This window comes from Crotalus tigris, unplaced genomic scaffold (assembly GCF_016545835.1).
Source record: "Crotalus tigris isolate CLP2741 ecotype Arizona unplaced genomic scaffold, ASM1654583v1 scf7180000017836.1595184, whole genome shotgun sequence".
Lineage (NCBI taxonomy): Eukaryota > Metazoa > Chordata > Lepidosauria > Squamata > Viperidae > Crotalus > Crotalus tigris.
Window position 1 is genome coordinate 1,057,291 of NW_024096663.1, and position 19,181 is coordinate 1,076,471.

Genomic DNA, 19,181 nt, shown 5'->3' on the forward strand with positions numbered 1-19,181 from the left:
GCACAGCTAAGGAAAAGGGGGGAAAAATGGTGGACTGCGTTGTTTGGCGACTCCCGTGAAATGGTCGTTCGACCCCAAATGGGGTCGCAACCCACAGGTTGAGAACCGCTGCTTTATAGAGTGATTCTCAGAGAAGAGGGGTTTTAAGGAGACTGAAAATGAGTTAAGAAACAGAAAGTTGAGAAGGGGACTGTAAGACAACTGAGCATCCTCTATATACCATGGGCAGAAAAACAAATGTTACTGTTGCCTAAATAAGTGGGTAGAAGTGCCATTAAATGTTAATATGGTTGGCATTGTCCAGGTTTATAATGTATTTCAGTTACTGAACTTAAGACTCAATGTTTGTTTTGTTGTACAATGTAACTGTCAACCTTGTGTCCTTATGATGAATTAAGTCACCATAGTCTTTGATCTGGTTTACCAATAGTTGGAAATCAAAAGTTATCTTTATATGACCTATGGAAATAGGGCCCTATCTAGACAATTCGGTAATATCAGGATATTGCATGTAGTAAAGCTTTCTAAAATATGCATATAATTAATTTTTGGAATTAACTTTACATTTATGTCAAGACCTTATACAAATGATTAGCAAACACATTACTTTATTCTTCAGTGGGGCCACTGGAAGTCCCACCCCACCCCCAAATCCTTTCTAAACCAGATCTGCCACTTAATCACTGCATGACCATTTGGAAAACTACTGGGAACTAATCTGCAGTTGTGACAGTTCAGCTAGTTTCTGTACACACAATATGCAGGTGCCAAGAAAACACAACTAGTATTTTTCTATGAAACTTGCCCACACAATAGTCTGACCACTGGGCTACAACTCATGGCCCTTTTCTTCCAATCAATGTAAATTAGTAGCATATGAAGGAAATATGCCACAAGTCTGAAAGCAAGAAATGAAATCATGGGTGTATTTTCAAGGTTATTTTCCTTTTGTCTGTCAGCATGAGGACCCAGATTGCTGGGGCAATATGATGACATTGTAAACCTCCCAAAACGTGCTGTAAACTTTTTATATACTATGGGACAGTATATAAATCTAAATGCTATTGCTCTCCTGCACCATTCCATGAAACTAATGTATGCATGAATCTGCCTTCTTTTAGGAATCTCTTGTCAGTAAAGGAGATTAGCAATTTATTTAATTCTTCCTTAACTAAGGATCAGCAGGGAACACTCGACTCTGGCAAAGCGCGACTTGTCCGGGCGAGCATTTTCTGAACTTTCCAACGCGATTTTTAGTGCTGGAAGATTTAAAAGCGCAGAAGTTAAACCAAATAGCAGACTGCAGCAGAGGGGAAAACCAGAGGGTCGCCGCCAGCTTTCACAACGTCCCCGAGTTTCAAGTTTCTTAATTCCATCTGTGTGCTTCATTTTTTTCCCCCTTTTCTTCAGCGCTGCACTTGATCTACCCGCTCCTGGCGAACAAAGCAGCTGAGCGTCCCTTTCCTTCTTCCTTACTGTTAAATTACGCCTCGAGCTTCCCAGGTACCCCAGAGGAGGAGGAGCAGGAGGCGAGGGCGGCAGCGGTGGCGGGGAAACAGCCCAAGCTGCCAGGACTAAGACGCGGGACCTTGAGACAGAGCGCGCCGAGTCTAGCGCCAATTCTCCCAACAGAGCTTTAAGCTGATTGGCGGGAAGGTTAGAGGGACGCCCCCATTGTAAACGCCTGATTGGTCGGATTGTAAAAATATGTTCCAAGGCGCCAGAATAGAAGCTTTAGCGCCTAGTGGAGTCTCCAGGGCAGTAGCGAAGCGGCCGGTAGACGCACGTCGCTGGCAGAGATAGAAATTGCAGGTGGGATAAGGGGTCCCTCTTCCCTTTGGAATACCTCCGATGCCCCTCAGGGGTGAGCTTAGCGAGCCTGGAGACGCCGAGCCTGAAACCCAGGGATCCCTTTGAGAAAGAGTGTCGAGAAATGTAAGCCTCTACATTCCAGGGAGCGGGAAGGAGAGGAGGGTGGTCTGCAGAGAGAAATTCTGCCGTTGTTTTTACGGGTCCTGTTGGCTTGATCCCCCAAAAACTTTCCCACTTCCTCGCAGAGTTGGGAATTGCCTTTCCTGCCCCAGGGGTCGGGGTTAAGCCGGGAGAGGGGTCCTTCTCCCGCTTCAGGGCGCGGGCCGAGCTGGATTGTCCCCGCCTTGATCTGGGAGGTGAGTCCTTGGGAATCCCGCTCCTTTCAAAGCCGGGATTCCTCGTCCAGGTTCTTTGCGCCAAAAGTAACCGATCCCGGCTGAGTAACTCTGAACGACAGTGACAGATTCGCCAGGGCTGCTCATTCCCAGGCGTCTTCTGTTGAAGTTAAACTTTTTGTTGTTAGTTTTGTTGTTGGTTTGTTATACATTCTGCGCGTCAGGGAGCTCGTCTTCTCCTAAAATTTGCTCATAATTTCGCGGGAGGAGGTGGGATACGGGACCTGAAATTTATTGGGAGGCGGAGTGATGTAAGATGCTGAAGATGTTGAGCAACTTTTACATTTACAGATGGAGTTGAATTGTTTAACACTAAAAGACCTGATTAGCCCGAGACATGGGAAGATGGATTACATAAATGAAGATGGAGACAGTGCACAAAAGGTAAGTAGGCAGAGCTGGATTCCAAAACCTGGAGTTCTTTACTTTAAAATCTGCTGGCAGTGCTAAGGCTTTCTTTAAATTATTTTCTTTATAGTCCAAAGTTTCAGATTGTAGTGGGATATTCAGAAATGAAAAAGTCAGACAACAAATTAGAGGAATGGATTTACTGTAATATTCTGTGGATAATTATCATTATGTTAAATGATTAACTAGCTCTACCATTAAAATAAAGAAGAGTAGTCCTAGTTCACCACATACCTTGCCACTGTTTTTCTGTTGGGTACATTTCTCTTAAAATGCATCTCAGCTTGGCATTAGCTCTATGTTTTTATAATCAGCTCTGCTCTATTAAGGAGCTAGGAAATAATTTACTCCAGGCTAACATTCTTTGTTTGGTTTGGGCTTACCAAGTTAACTAAACACAACTAATGACTTAGTGCAGGAATGATACAACTTTTGCAACCAGGAAGGACGTTTTTAAAAACTTTTGAGGAGGTTCCAAAGGCCACTTGAAGTCTGGAAGTGATATAGCTGAGTGTTGGGATTAAAATTCAGTACTTTGGGTTGTGGGCTAAGTAAAATAAATTTGTTATGCCTGATTTGTTTAAAATAATACAAAACAAAGCACTATATTTTACTACCAAATGTTGATAGCAGATCAAATAATTAATCTGACAAAGTGGAATTGGGCCATTGCGGGTTATTCAGTAATCCTGGCTGGGCAGGATAGTGTCTGACCTCTGGAATGAGCCCCCCCCAATCCAGATCGACCCCACTCTGCTGTTTCTCAAAAATTCTGTGAAGACCTGGTTCTTCATCCAAGCCTATGGTCATCTTTTAACTTTAATTTTAATGTTTTATTTATTTTATTGTAATTTCTTTCATTGTAATGAGCTTCCCAGAGTTGTTGGGAATCAGGCAGTACATAACTTTGGTTTATTGTTATTATTATGCAATCACTAATGTGCCATTATTTGAGAAAAGCAAAATATTATGGACCAATATTTGGAGATAATTTTAATGAAATGAATCTACAGAGGTGCTTCTGGCAAACATAAAGGAAAGTTACGTTAAGAAAGAAAGTTAAAGAAGAAAAAAGCAGAGCAGATAAAGAAGAAAAAAGCAGAGCAGATAAAGAAGAAAAAAGCAGAGCAGATAATTTTGATTTAATTATTCTTAATTTTTTATTTAAAGAATAAATGGAAAGAATACTGATACAAATACATGTTTAAAGAACATGGAAAATATGATAAGGAAGTTGGGGAAACAATATGAAGTAATCCTCAATTTACAACTATTCATTTAGTGCAGGCATGTATTGCGACTTTTTCCCCATTGCCAGCAATGGGGTGGGTGCGGTTTCGGTGTGACACATCCGGCCCGTTTGACATGTCTGATTTAGTGGCTGTTCAAACTTATAGCAGCATTGAAAAAAGTGACTTAAATAAGTCCTCACACAATGATCACAACATTCCAGCAGTCATGTGATAAAAATTTGGGCACTTGGCAAACAGCATGTACTTAAAACAGTTACAGTATCCTGTGGTCATATGATCGCCATTAGCAACCTTCCCAGCCAACTTCTGACAAAGTCAATAGAGGAAGCTGGATTTGTTTAATGTCTGCATGATTCACCTAACAATTACAGTGATTAAGTGTGGCAAAAAAAAAAAAGTTTTTAAAATTGAGCAAGTCTTACTTAACTGCCTTGCTTAGTAATGAAAATTCTGGTCATAATTATAAGTTTGTGGCTATATAAGCTGAAGCCTATACACAGGACTCTAGTCAACTAAGCTTCAGTATTAAATTGGCACCAGATAAGAATCAATGGAATTTAAGAGGGGTTGGACTTGGACCATTTGTGGCAATATAATGACCCTACGCTAATGACGAGCTTAACTCCGCACACAGACCACCACCACCCAGTTCTACCTATTCTTCTCTTGCAATTATGGTTATAAGTCGAGAACTACCTATAAGAAATAGAATATGGGTGAATAACCAGCACATCTCAAATAACCAGTAAATCTCAAAGAGCTAATATATTCTAAAATACCAGAGTTCTATAAAATATTTCATAACCAATTTCTAATTAAGACCTGTCTCTTTATTACAATTTAAATCAGTAAGGACAAAAAACTATAGTAAACAATAAATTGAAAAATAATATGTATGGATTATATGTCAGATTAAGTTGGGGTGTGGCACAAATCCATGTATAGAATTGTAGTCCAGAAATCATTTCCAAATAAGGTTGAATTGTACATCCATTTTTAGAAAAGCATATGAAAATCCTTGCAGCTGTTATTATATATTATATATTGTCAGTTCAACATATTTGGAAGGAGAGTGTTGTTTGGTGAAATTTATAAAAGGTTGAAATTACAACTTTCAAAATTTATTTTATTCTACCATAAATTAATTTTTAAAATTGTTGAGTGTTACAACATTCCTACAACATATGGAAGATCTACTTTGTTCATTCCATTTTTACCATTTTAAGAAAAAGAGCTAGTCATCTTAGCAATCATGACTAGAGTAATATATTGCAATGAAACATACCAGTTCTTAGTGTAATGTTTAAAGTGAGTGTACTACTATTTTTCTATTGAAATTCCTACTCCCTCATCTCCAACTGTTTTCAACTTTTGCAACCATTTAATCATACAATCTTTAATTTGTTGTTTCTGAGTTATGTTTCACTAATAGATTCTAAATTGTGCCCAGTAATATGTTCAGTGTTGTGAGTTATAAGATTTTAAAATTCAGTCAATTTTCTCAATATTCTCTCTTTTCTATACTTTTGTTGCTATGCTGTTTAGTTGAAAAAAATGGAACCAACTGTGTGTAGAAGAGCACTGTATAACAAAAGACTTGAGAATTGATTCTGGCTTGTTTGGAAAAAATCAAGTTGAAATCCCAATTTTATATATAAAACTTAATGAACCACAGATGAACACTTCCTGGTGCTCTCCTGATAAACAGGACTTTTAATTAGTAATTTCTTTGAACCAGACCAAACTGGAAATACTAATGTTTTCATGAAGGTTATGCATGGGGATCTGCATTTATTGATTCAGTAGTGTTGAAAACCTGGATGCATAACTTCTTTTTTCTGTTTGGGTATTTGAAGTTGCTTTTCACCAATGCAAGTAATTATTTTGATTTTACAAATACTTTTAGCTATGCAATTTGAGGCAGGCAAATGGTGTTTATATATGTGTGTATGTGTGTGTGTTCTGAGGTTTTCGCGGGTGTTTGTATGTAGGTCTTTGGTTATTCGGGTTTTCTCCCGCGTAAAATTGGAAGTATCTTGGCGACGTTTCGACGAAGTCCCAATCGTCATCTTCAGGCTGGTGTTTTCAGCTTCGTGCTTCGAGGAGCAATGCTCGAAGCACGAAGCTGAAAAAACCAGCCTGAAGATGACGAATGGGACTTCGTCGAAACGTCGCCAAGACACTTCCAATTTTACGCGGGAGAAAACCCGAATAACCAAAGACCTATATATATATATATACATACACATACACACACACACGTATATACACATATATAAATTTAATAAAATATAAATTACAAATAGTTTTAAATATCAAAAAGAGGAATAAGCTTCTTCTTTTAAGTAGCACTTAAAATGTGTAGCAGCTGATGGAACTATTAGCTCAGAAAGTTATTTGTAAAGCTGAGAAAAAAATAAAAAAGATTAATATATAAAAATGCAGACATAATCTGCTTTTTCTTTATCAAACTGCTTCTACTCAACCCACTCAGGTTACATAAGCAGATTTGACTCCTTTGACACACTATTTATCTACAATGAATCTCTAGATATCTAACCAACTAAGCAGGCAAAACAAGTCTAAATGCTTGTTGACTGCTGTGCAATGCTCCCTTTAACAAAGCTAGACGTCTTAATAAGAATTATTCAATAACATTTCTTCTCTGTAAAGTTCCACCATTCTAAGCAGTTGCATAATACTTAAGTGCAAGGCATTGTACTATTATTTCCACTTGTACTAATGTGAGTTTTTATAAATAAGATTTAGTTCTTAGGTTCAGCCTAAACCAAGATGTCTCGTTAACAGAGTTGAATAACAAAAAGTGGATAGGAAAGATGGACCCTCTATTCATGTCTCCCCAAAGATTTGCACTCTTTAAAGAAAAAGCAGGTTCTACAAAGAGGGATAGAAAAAATGGCAAATCAAGTGATTATTCTACACATCTCTGTCCTTAAGACCAAACTGAATATATAATTTAGTAGCATTAAATAATAAAGATGTGATGTGATTGCCATATACAGCAAGGATGAACCTCTACTACGTCAGAGAGTTTTATCAGAGAATTTTGTTGGTATCTACACATATTTTTGCAACTATTATTTGTAACAGTACTTTAAAAAAGCAGTCATTGAATCTTTACTGATTTCTTCAAATATGAAGGTATTAATTTTAGAAAGACTAACCATTGCTCTCTGATTGTGAAATTACATATTCTGGTCCCCACCACTTCAACACAGTAAATCATGACCAAAACAATGCTTGAACAAGTTCCTTGTTTATTAAATAAAGGCCTTCAAACACGGGTACCCTTAACATATGACTATAATGACAATAAAGCATGGTTTTTTATCATCTTTTTTGCGACAATAGTAAAGCAAAAGCTGCAGTTGTTCCCTATGGGTGCAGTTTTGCTGAAACCAGAAGTGCTGGTTTTCAGCAAACTGTTGTAAAATATGGTCACATGACCATGGGATGTTGTGAACAGTCTTAAATATGGCCATGTTGCCATACATCCAAAGTTCAGTCACATAATTGCAGAGGGGGCCCAACCATTCGAACTTCAAATCTGGGTTATAAGTACCCTTTTTTATGTCAGTCATAATTTCGAACAATCACTAAGCAACTGGTTGTAAGTTGAGGATCACCTTGTAACTGGAAGTTATGTGGCGTGCTGTTACACACTGCAACTCCTCTAGAAAGTATTTTTCAAAGAAACTGGAAAGTCTAAGACTCTAAACAATGATTTGCTCCAAATTTGAAGTTTCCTTCTATCCCAATGTGAAAAAAGCACTGTTCTGAGAATAGTTGATCTAAATTTGATTTCCAACTTCTGTGACTTAAGTGTTCTGATGTCTAGGTTGAGTCAGTTTCTTATCATCTTCCCAAATTGTAATCTCTTTTCCTCCCTATAAAAGTCATGCAGGCTATTTGAAGAGCCTTGTGTGGTTAGAACTATATTATTTCACATTTGTTCCCATGAAAGTCAGCCAGATGACATTGAGATGTCTATGAGAAGAACAAGAGCATAGTATCGCCCTTTCTGAGAGGTATCCTACCCTCAATACTAAAGGAATGTCTGATCATCTTGGCTAGGATCCATTAATAGTCTTGAGTCTTGAGCAGGTAATTCTTAATGTGAAACTGAAGTGTTGTACAACTTGGGAGTTGTTATATATTTATATGTTAATTGGCTGCCTTCTTTCTAACAGGAAAATATATTTGATCGACCTAGAATGACCCCAAAGACTCCCATGAAAAATGAGCCCATTGATTTGTCCAAGCAAAAAATCTGTACTCCTGAGAGAAGCCCAATTACACCTGTGAAGCTGACAGATAGGCCTCTTGCAGATCCATGGACTCCAACAGCTAACCTAAAGATGCTTATTAGTGCTGCTAGTCCTGACATGCGGGACAGGGAAAAGAAAAAAGAACTCTTCAGACCAATTGAGAACAATGAATTCAGTGATGCTCTCCCCGATTCCTCACAGGTAACTCACCCGTCACAGGGAATATTGTCATAATTAAACGGCTACCTATTTTAATTATATAACATTCTCTTTAGGCATGTAAACAGCTGTTGTTTAACATCTGCAATCTCAGCAACCTTCACTTGCATTCTATTCTCTTTAGTTATGTATAGTTTATTTTGGGTTATTAGCAAGCAGTATTCAGACCTGAAACAAGCAAAGTGTGTTTCAGATGTATCTAGCATGTGTGTTTTCAATGTATCTCTTGACAGCAACTTAAAGGAATCTTTTCCTGGGCTCTCATGGGAGCACTACAGGGCAAGTAATATGTGTGATTGAAGACATAACATGACAGGACAATGGCAACCTGTTGCCATCTGATTACTTTTTGAATTTAGCAGAATTTAAAGCCTGGACATATAATTTATCTTGTGAGCCTAGGACAAGGAAGATCCTGACAGTACAGTAGATGGGCAAAGCACTTTTAGAACAATGGGCAGCAACGTTTTTGGGTTCAAATGCTTGAAATTTCAAGTTCTGAATGCATAGATTTAATAAGACTTGGTTTTTTCCTACATACTTTACCATGTTTAAGGTTTTTTTTTTTTTTAAAGTAATCAATGTTTTAAAGTTCTTTAAAATGGATGGAATACCTCAGGGACTCTTCTATTGATGTCACAGACAACATGGTGATAGATTCTAATGTAAATGCTATGACACAAAAGTACATGTTAGAAAAGGCAAACCCAACTGTTCTGAATCAGTCCATTTTTTAAAAGATTAAAATATAGTGGATACTGTATTAACACTATAGAATAAATTATGTACTGTACGTTAATCATTACATTCATAAAAGGTAACTGAAAAGTTGGTCCTTATTCTATAATTTATTTAAAATGGAATGACATTAACCAATCAGCCTGTTTTGTATTAAATATGATTGACAAACAGTTAAACCTAATGAGAATTATCACTCCCAAACTATCCATAGCGAAAAACGCATTAATAAATTTTCAAGAAAATAATATTTCTCAGGAGTAGGGGTTTTTTTTAAGCCTTTACATGCATTGCAGAAGCCTGGGTGAAGATCTGATAACTGTCGGGTTTGCCATCGCGGCGGTGCAGATGCAGAAAGGCGAGCTCCATCTTCCGTGTCCAAATTCGTTCCGCTGGGGGACACTGGAAAGGGTCGAAAGTCACCCTGTAGGGGCGATGAGCAAGGAGGGGACTCCCGTTTGATCGCAGGAGGGTGACGGCCCTTTCATTTGATCCGGGGAAGCCCTCCGAATCAGCGGGGGAAAGACTGGCCATACCAATATGGCTTGTCACTAAACAGCTGATGCCAAAGTCAAAATACCACCAAGCAACTTCAAAACAATGTGGATGAAACTGGATGAGACCTGATCCTCTCCTTAAGATTTTAAGTATTTTTTCCTGTAAAAGCTGCCCAAACTATTTTTCCCCCTGTGAGGAGAGAGGGAAGGGAATTTTTACCCACCCGCTAAGAAAAGTGGCGACTAACTACCCAGGGGAAACAGAGCAACTATAAGAACAATTTTAATCTAATTGGATGTATATTCTTTTAAAACTTGGGGATTAAAAGTGTTCCTTTTCTCATTGGAGACGTTTGTTTTTATTTTAAAAGAAATAAGACTTGAAAAACTATCATAAAAAATTGGACTTAAAATTTTGAACTTAAAAAGCTTTAAATGGCGTCGGTGACATCTTGTGACGATTTGTTATTGCCCTAAAGAGACTTTGCTTGAAGCCCAGACTTTAGATAAAATTTCCTTGACCTTGACAACTACCACCTGTGAAATACCCAGCTCCAAAGAAGGAACTTCTGGGCGGCATATCTACCCTGCTGGAATTATGAATGTAAACTTTTACTGACTCTCAGAGCTATACTTGGGGAATTGCTTTCCTATTTCTTTACGTTAGAAGCGTATGTTATTATATGAGATGATGGAACACCTGGGACCATAAACTTTTACTTGACAAACAATTTCTACCATAAAGACCACCTATAACATGTGAAATAGATGTCCCATACTCAGCTACAAAAGACAAAAAACTATTTTTAACGTTTGATTCTAAAGTTTGCAACTTAACATACTATTAAGAGAATATGGATGAAGACCAGGAAAAAATCCTTTCCATGTTGAAATCAATATATGAAACCATCCTTTCAGCTTGTGACGAAATAAACAACATAAAGGAACCAAGATGCCAGCTTAAATATACAAACCCAGATCTTGACTACAACCAAAGAACTAACAATGCAGGAAATAACAGGAAAATTGGAACAACTAAACACCAAGACAGAGGACCCAACTGATCAAAAGACCCAGCCAACGGAAAAATCAGAAAAGGGAGCGGCAACATTGAAACTGGAAAAGACTTTTTACAAAAATCAGAAGAAATTTGAGGAAAAGGAAGAACAGACTGAATGGAAGATAAACCTATCAGGACACTTGTGGGAAATTGGAGTAATAGAGAGGCAATCTAATGAATACAAATGGGCTCGTTCTTCCAAAAAAACTTCAGTCAAATGGTCTTTCTTATTCCAAATAATATATATAATAATAGAGGGAGAACTAGTTGATGATTCAGAGGCACTGACATGGAAGGTTAGCTGGCAAAGGAAGAAAGCCAGAGTAAGGCTGCAGAAAATAATGGGTTTAATTTATTAGAAGGGATATTTTATTATTAATTAGAAGGTTGAATATGGTAGAAAATAGATAACTTTTAGAAAATAAAGTAACATTATAATTGAATAGCTAAGATGTGTAACAAGACTATTAGGCTTTGGTATGAAAAGGGAAAAAGGGAGAAGATGAGATAAGGGAAATTTTGATCACCTAACATAAAATATTTGGAAATCATAAATAACAGTGTGTGTGTGTTTTTCTTTGAATATTGATGGGAAATTAAAGTTTATGTATAGGCTAAAAAGTATTGATAAATGTAACAAGAATGTTTTTACTTAGTTGAAAATAAGAATTTTGTTTGCCCAATATGAGATATTTATGTATATTACTGAATTATTGGTTAACCCAGATAACACATATAATGATTTTGACTTATTAGAGGGGATACGGTATTATTAATTACATGGTTTAACATGGGGGAAAATAGATAACTTTTAGGAAACAGAACAAGATTTATAATCAAATAGATAAGATGTGTATTTAGAATATTAGACTTTGTTATGAAAAGGGAAAAAGTAAGAAATTGAGATAGGGGAAACTTTGGTCCCCTAAATATAAAACACTTGGAAATCATAAATAACAAATAATATGAATATTGATGGGAAATTAAAGCTTGGAGGGGGAAGCAATAACAGGACATTGACTGTATATAAGGATCAAATGCAAACGCAATTAAGATATGTATAAGCTAAACACTATTGATAATTGTAACAAAGATGTTTTTATTTAGTTGATAATAATATTTGTATTAGCTTAATATGAGATAGTAGATATTAAGGGAAAAAGAGAGGAAATATCTGATGTTGTAATGTGAGGTTTATACTAAAGATTTATGTATGCTATTGAACTATTGATTAACCCAGTCATCACATTGCTTTTTAAATACTCAATTGTAAAATGAGAAAATTAATAAAATCTTATATATATAAATAAAGATTTGGTACTAAAACATGGAATTTTGTTGCTACGAATAGTGATAATCTTCAATTTATGACTGGTCATTTAATATCTGTTTGAAGTTAAAGAAATTGGAAATTAAAGTCATTGTAAAACGTCCCCTCTCCCACAGTCATATGATCTCATTTTGTGCACTTTACAACCACTGCTTCATTTTTTTGCCAATTTCCAGCAGAAAACCCCCATTTGGGAAAGTGGACTTGGACTTTCAAACACATGACCACCATAAAAAAACTGTCAAAACTTCAGTTGTGGTCATATGTTGCCTTGAGTTACATCTGCAACAACTTATGGCCAAAATTCCAATCCCAATTGTGGTTGTAAATCAAGGACTTCCTGTATTTCTCTTTCTCCCCCTTATATCACTGCAGGTTTCCCTGTGCAAACCCATGACCAGGGCCTTACTGTGTTTCTTAGTAACGTTTAAGAATAAGAAAGATCATAAAAAATTCTATCAATTTAGAACCAGATTGAAACATTCCCAATAATAATTAACATATTGATTCAATTTAGCCTGCAAAAACTTCACTTTGACTACAGTGATATTTTAGGAATCGCCACTTACTGTCATAGATATGCACTGTTAGTGGGTGGAAGTCCAAAATCGGTCTCCCCCTTTTGTACTTGCACTGAGATATTGCATGCAAGTGTATAAGAGGTGGAGCTTGCATTGTGACATTATGACATTTCATCATTTTAATAAAATCTCAACTTGCCGTAATACCCCTGCTTACATTGTATCAGAGTCTCGTGTTATCTACCAATATATTAACTAATAATTTTGGCACTGTGGTATACATATGCAGTGCTTTTTTTGTAAAAAAAAGAAAAAGTGCCGGAACTCACACACATCATACAACCCTACAAGGTTCCATCCAAAAAAGGTGCCGGAACTCCGTTCTGGGGGTTCTTTGACAAAAAAAAAGCCCTGTACATATGTATGGATGAATGGATATGTACTGTATATGAGACTAGGAAGATGAGCAGGAACAGACAGAAAAGACAATATGCTGTATAGACTTTTAGGCATTGCAAAAGTATCTTCCTCAATGCAGTCTAAATTAAAATGGGTGGGTCCCCAAACTTTGTACCTACTTGTGAAATATTTGAGCGGTTGCTGGAAAAGAAGTGACTAGTTGAATTGAAGCATTCTTCACTCATTCTAGTGAAAACACTTCTGAAAATGTGTAACATAGAAGCTTCCAAAGAGGAAAGAAAATATATATGAATACCAGATCAGTTGGTGGTTCTTAAGAGCTGAAATATTCTCCCTGGATTTTCCATAGCAAGGTTTTGTTTCAAACTATAAGTAAAACAGCACTTTTTTAAACCAAATCTGCTTTCTATATGAATTATAGTAGCATGTTTCTAAATTATATTTTTCTGAATACTAATACAGTTTGTAATAAGAAAGCAATACATCTAGTTTTCAGAAATGAGTTTCTAAAACATAATAGTTTGTACATGTATTAGTAAATAGCTATATGTAACTAATGTTTTAGCATAATGTAACACATGGCCATAAAGAACCATTCTCTCTGTTTCTAGTGTGATACTGCAGATGATGGAATTGCAGATGAATATGAAAAGCAAAGACCCAGCAGAAAACAGAAAAGCTTAGGATTGCTGTGTCAAAAATTTTTAGCTCGCTATCCTAGTTACCCTTTATCAGCAGAGAAGACAACAATTTCTTTGGATGAAGTGGCGTCCAGTCTTGGTATGTATCCAAGCAAAATAATGTTGATTGCAAAAGTGAATGTTCCTAATAAACTAAATATAGACCTTAATGTGAATCCATCAGACATAGTGCTGTAAATATGCCATGTGTAATTTGCATGTATTCTATTTGTTTTCTCAGAAGGTGCTGCTAAATTGTTTTGTAATGCTGCCAAGTGATTCCTTCACAGGAATCGATCCAACAATGCATTCCAGTAGGAAAAAGCATAGCTGAAAGAGTCTGTATCAGATCAGTGTGTTTCATGGTGTTACTTTCACAGGCACGTATTCACTCTTAAGTCTATATCGCCTCCCTTCCACATCAATTATTATCACATAATAATATCATGCACTATATAGTGTGAATAGTATGCTTTGAAATTAATAAGTGCATTGCTAATTTAGACAAGCATTAAAACTGAACTATTTCAACCCATCTAATACCTGAAAACATGAAATGAGTTGTTTGCTTTAAAATGTGAACCACATAATTTCTTTATAATCAGTTATAGAATTTCCAAATTTCTTTTGGGGGATTTCGTATCTTCCATGTTTTAAGTTGACTCAGTTCATATCTCCTTATTTCTTGATGATGCAAATTTTAGTCTCCGATATATTCTTTATCAATAAAATCATGAAAATCATTATTTTACTACCTATAATTCTAAGACTAGAGAGGGGTCATTGCAATAGTGCTGCAGAATATTTTGATTGTCACCAAATGATCAGTTCCACAAATTGCCAATTGTGAAGCTGAGCTGAGTGATAAATTGGAAATGATGGTGTTGTGTTGCCCTGCCTGCTTCTCAACAGTCTCCATCCCCAAGCTATTTAAATTCATTGCTGGGTATCTGGTTGATTTCCTGAAACTGAAATGCTGAGGAATTTCCAGCTTTCTCCCTAAAGAATCGAGCCAGAACTTCATAGCCACCATGACAACAGGGGTAATCTCAGGTAATCATGGGCCACACTTGATTTGGCATTTACCTCAAATATGTGATCTTCTGAAGGATATCGCTACTAGCCCCTTGTCAAGAAAATATCTCTTTCTAATAACTTTGAGGCTTGTGCACATCACCAACTGCTGCAGGACTGAGAACCCATTAAAATAGGGCACTCAGTGTGCCTTATGGATCACTCTTGTTTTCAGAAATCGTTGGGAAATATCCCAGAAATTTTATGAGCAGTTCCACACACAGTTGGTCAGACTCTAGAGTATAGAAGAAACTAAAATATTCTATTTGTAACATCAATACCTGGGAAGATCCTAGAAAAGATAATCAAAAAACAGATCTGTGAACAACTAGAAGCAAACAAAGTTATAACTAGTAGCCAGCAAGGGTTTGTTAAAAACAGATCATGCCAAACCAATCTTATTTCATTCTTTGACAAAGTGACTAAGTAGACCAGCGAAATGCTGTGAACCTAGTATATGTAGACTTCAGCAAGGCATTTGACAAAGTAGACCACAACCTACTTCTAGGTAAGCTAGAAAAATGTGGGATAGACATTTGTAACTGACTGACAAACCGTACAGATGGATTTGTAACTGACTGACAAACCATACTCTACAAGTAGTCCTTAATGGTACTACATCTACATGGAGGGAAGTAAGCAGTGGGGTACCACAAGATTCTGTCTTAGGCCCAGTACTCTTCAATATCTTCATCAATGACTTAGATGAGGGAATTGAAGGGGAACTCATCAAATTTGCAGATGACACCAAATTGGCAGGAGTAGCCAACACTCCAGAAGACAAACTCAGGATCCAAAAAGATCTTGACAAACTTGAACAATGGGCCCTATCCAACAAAATGAACTTCAGTGTGGAGAAAAGCAACGTTTTACATTTAGGTAGAAAAAATCAAAGGTACAAATACAGATTGAGCAAGACCTGGCTTAAAAACAATAACTCTGAGATGGACCTTGGAGTCCTAGTGGACGATCATTTAACCATGAACCAGCAGTGTGCAGCAGCAGTCAAAAAAGCTAACACAATCCTGGGTTGTATAAACAGAGGCATAGAATCAAGATCACGCGATGTATTAATATCACTTTATAAAACCCTAGTAAGACCATACCTGGAATACTGCAGCCAATTTTAGTCACCACATCACAAAGATGTTGAGAGTTTGGAAAAAATTCAGAGAAGAGCAACTAAGATGATCAAAGACCTGGAGACTAAAACATATGAAGAATGGCTGCAGGACTTGGGTTTGGCTAGTCTAAAGAAAAGAAGAAATAGGGGAGACATGATAGCAGTATTCCAGTATTTGAGGGGCTGCCACAAAGAAGAGGGGGTCATGTTATTCAGCAAAGCACCAAAGGGCAGGACAAGAAACAATGGTTGGAAACTGATCAACGAGAGAAACAACCTGGAATTAAGAAGAAACTTCTTGACAGTGAGGACAATTAACCAGTGGAATAGCTTGACCCCAGAAATTGTGGGCACTCCATCACTGGAGATTTTTAAGAAGAGGCTAGACAGTCACTTATCTGAGATGGTATAGATCAGGGCTTTTCAACCAGTGGTACGGGTACCACCTGTGGTACATTGGCACCTGGCAGGTGGTACGCGACCATCCCAGTTGCAGGGGAGGGGAATGAGCTGAACCTGTGGCAGCACCGCACAAGCCTGAGCGAGAGGTGGCTGGAGCTGCACGGCTGTCAGGGCTCAGAAGAAGCGCCGATCAGCTGGAATGTTGCAGCCTCTCCAGGGTCTTGTGATTTACATTCAGATGCTTGGCAACTGATTCATATTTATGAGGGTCACAGTGTCCCAGGGTCATATGAAGTGACCAAAACCTGCTGCAACCACCCAGCAGATAGGGGGGGGGGAATAAAAACCAAACACCCCTACCCCACCTCCGATGCCAATCCTCAACAGAAATGCTCACAACAATGAAAACCTCACACAGGAGGAAGAGTACCACCAGGCGGGCAGGCAGGCACCTTGCTCAGCTGTGGCTTGGGGGGCACTTTTTTCAGTGCCATTGTAACTTCGAACAGTCACTAAGCGAACTGTTGTAAGTCGAGAACTACCTGTACTTCATCACTTTTTTTTTTTTTTTTTTGGTCATCAAGTTTTTGACACCTTGCTAGGCGACTGGTGGTACTCGGATGTTGCCATATCCTAAAAGTGGTACCATGGGTGAAAAGGTTGAAAAGCCCTGGTATCAGTGGTGGCGAACCTATGGCACGCATGCTAGAGGCAGCACTCAGAGCCCTCTCTGGGCACGTGCACCATGCTCCAGAGATGGCAACTATCCCTCTTCAACCAGCTGCTCGCTAACTCGCCGAGGTCCCACGTGCCCGGATGCATCCCAGTATGGCTGGTTTCCCTCCCCCCCATCCCATCCCTCCTGGCCTCACATGCTCTCCTTTTTCTGGGTACGACTCACTGTATCACCTCCTCAGCTGTCGGCCAGCTGTTCAGCTCAGAGGCAGCTTCTCTGAACTGCTGGCGGTGGGCTGCGGAGCCCCAGAGGGGCTGTGGCTGCTGACGGACACTGTCGGCCTCCATACGCTCGCTGGCCTCTGTGGGCGGGGGCCGATGGTGTCAGGCATCAGCCGCCCCTGCCTCGCCTTGCCCTGCGACAATGGCACCCCCACCCTACCTCGCCTTGCCTTGCCTCACCCCGCAGGACAAGCCTCCTGCCCACCTGCCAGAGACCCCTGGATCTCCCCCAACCCTGCCCGGCCCCCACAGGTGTCCCTCCCCACGAGCAACATCAAGATGACCATGTCGACCTTGACCACACCCAGCCTGTCATGACCACAGCCACGCCCACCTGGCACCCAGAGATAAATAAGTGGGTTTGGGGTTGCGATTTGGGCACTCGGTCTCTAATAGATTCTCATGCTTGAGCAGGGGGCTGGACTAGAAAACCTCCAAGGTCCCTTCCAGTTCTATTCTATTCTATTCAGTATTTGGTTCCTTCCATATTCTAGAGATTGACCCAGAGCAGCTTTCTGTTCATTAAGGCATCCTTAACTTATAACCATTTGTTTAATGACTGTTTGAAGTTACAATGGCACTGAAAAAAATGATTTACGACTGTTTTCACACTTAAGATCATTGCAGCATCCCCATGTTCATAGGATCAAAATTCAGGCGCTTTGCAACTGGCATGCATTTATGACAGTTGCACTGTCATGGGGTCATATGATCACCATTTGTAACTCTCCTAGCTGGCTTCCAGCAAGCAAAGTCAATGGAGGAAGCCAGACTCACTGAACAAGCACATGATTCATTTAACAACTGCAGTGGTTCCCTTAACAACTGTTGCAAAAAAAATCAAAACATGGGGCAAAACACACTTAAAAACTGCCTTAGCAATAAAAATTTTGGCTCAATTATAAGTCAAGGACTACTTCTACTCCAGGGTTCCCCTTGGTTTACTGAAGAGAGAAATGGCAGCAGTGATCACTAGTACAGTGCTAGCAAAAGACAAGGAATAATACATTTGAATAGGGATATGAGGTTAGTTTGGGCCTACCCCAAAGAAAAGGGCAATGGAAGGTTTGATAGTTTCCTCAAAATATATTGCCACCCAAGGCTGAACAGGAAATGCCTTGCTGGCTGTGAGTTGTAGTCATATCCAACAAGAAGACAGCAGATCGGGGGAGACTACATTAAACAAAAATCGGCTATTAAGTCTTTATAGGTGAGCCAGTATTACTAGACTATTGATGTAATTTTGGCCTCATATAATTATATGATTTCTTACGTTTTTTTATAGCAGATTGCCTTAAAATAGTTGTTTTGCATAGCAAAGTTATTTCTCTTCTGTAGGAAGTTTAATGAAAAATATAATGAGAAATGAAGCCTCAAGAAATATAAGAGCAGTAAATTATTTTCAGTGAAGACTTACATCCCCCAGATCTGCTGTTAAGCCAAAGTAACTACATATCTCTCAACTTACACTTTTTATAGTACCCAAAACTCACATTAATGCAACCATCTTCAGTTTAGCTCATGGATAATGAAAAATAGAAAATATGCTTTTATTCCAAATGTAAATCTTTGAATGGAGAATAAATAGCAAGTTTATATACCACAGATTCAAAGTAATCTGCTCCCAGCTGAATTCTTTTTTATTATTATTATCATTACTTATAAAATAATGACAAAAAGGGGAAAAACAAAAACCCAAGAATAATTAGGATAAAATACATCAATGCAAAAAAAAGCCCCATACAGAAAGTACTTTTTTAAAAAGTGAAAAAAAAATACAACAGGAAAAAGAAAAAAAAAGTAAAAGTAAATGACTATAACTATCATGGTTTTTTTAACCTATTGTATTTTGTATAATCTAAGTAGGGTTTTTTGCTTTTAAAGTATTTAACAAGTTGTTCTAGTGTATCAAGTATCTCAGAAACTGAATATGCTGCTGGTTCCCAGTTGCCTACTTAATTTTATTGACACTATCAACTTCAAGAAAAATACCTATCTCAATG

The 19,181-nt window shown here is 38.1% G+C and overlaps 1 protein-coding gene across 1 annotated transcript in view; it reads left to right on the forward strand.

Moving 5' to 3' along the window:
- The first annotated feature begins 1,574 nt into the window (after positions 1-1,574).
- Positions 1,575-19,181, forward strand: part of E2F7 (E2F transcription factor 7) — a 29,041-nt gene continuing 11,434 nt past the window's right edge. Inside the window, exons 1-4 of the mRNA XM_039343287.1 lie at positions 1,575-1,935; positions 2,499-2,591; positions 8,080-8,358; positions 13,554-13,722. Coding sequence (XP_039199221.1) covers positions 2,499-2,591; positions 8,080-8,358; positions 13,554-13,722 — 541 coding nt within the window. The 5' untranslated portion in view covers positions 1,575-1,935. The remainder of the gene's footprint in view (positions 1,936-2,498; positions 2,592-8,079; positions 8,359-13,553; positions 13,723-19,181) is intronic.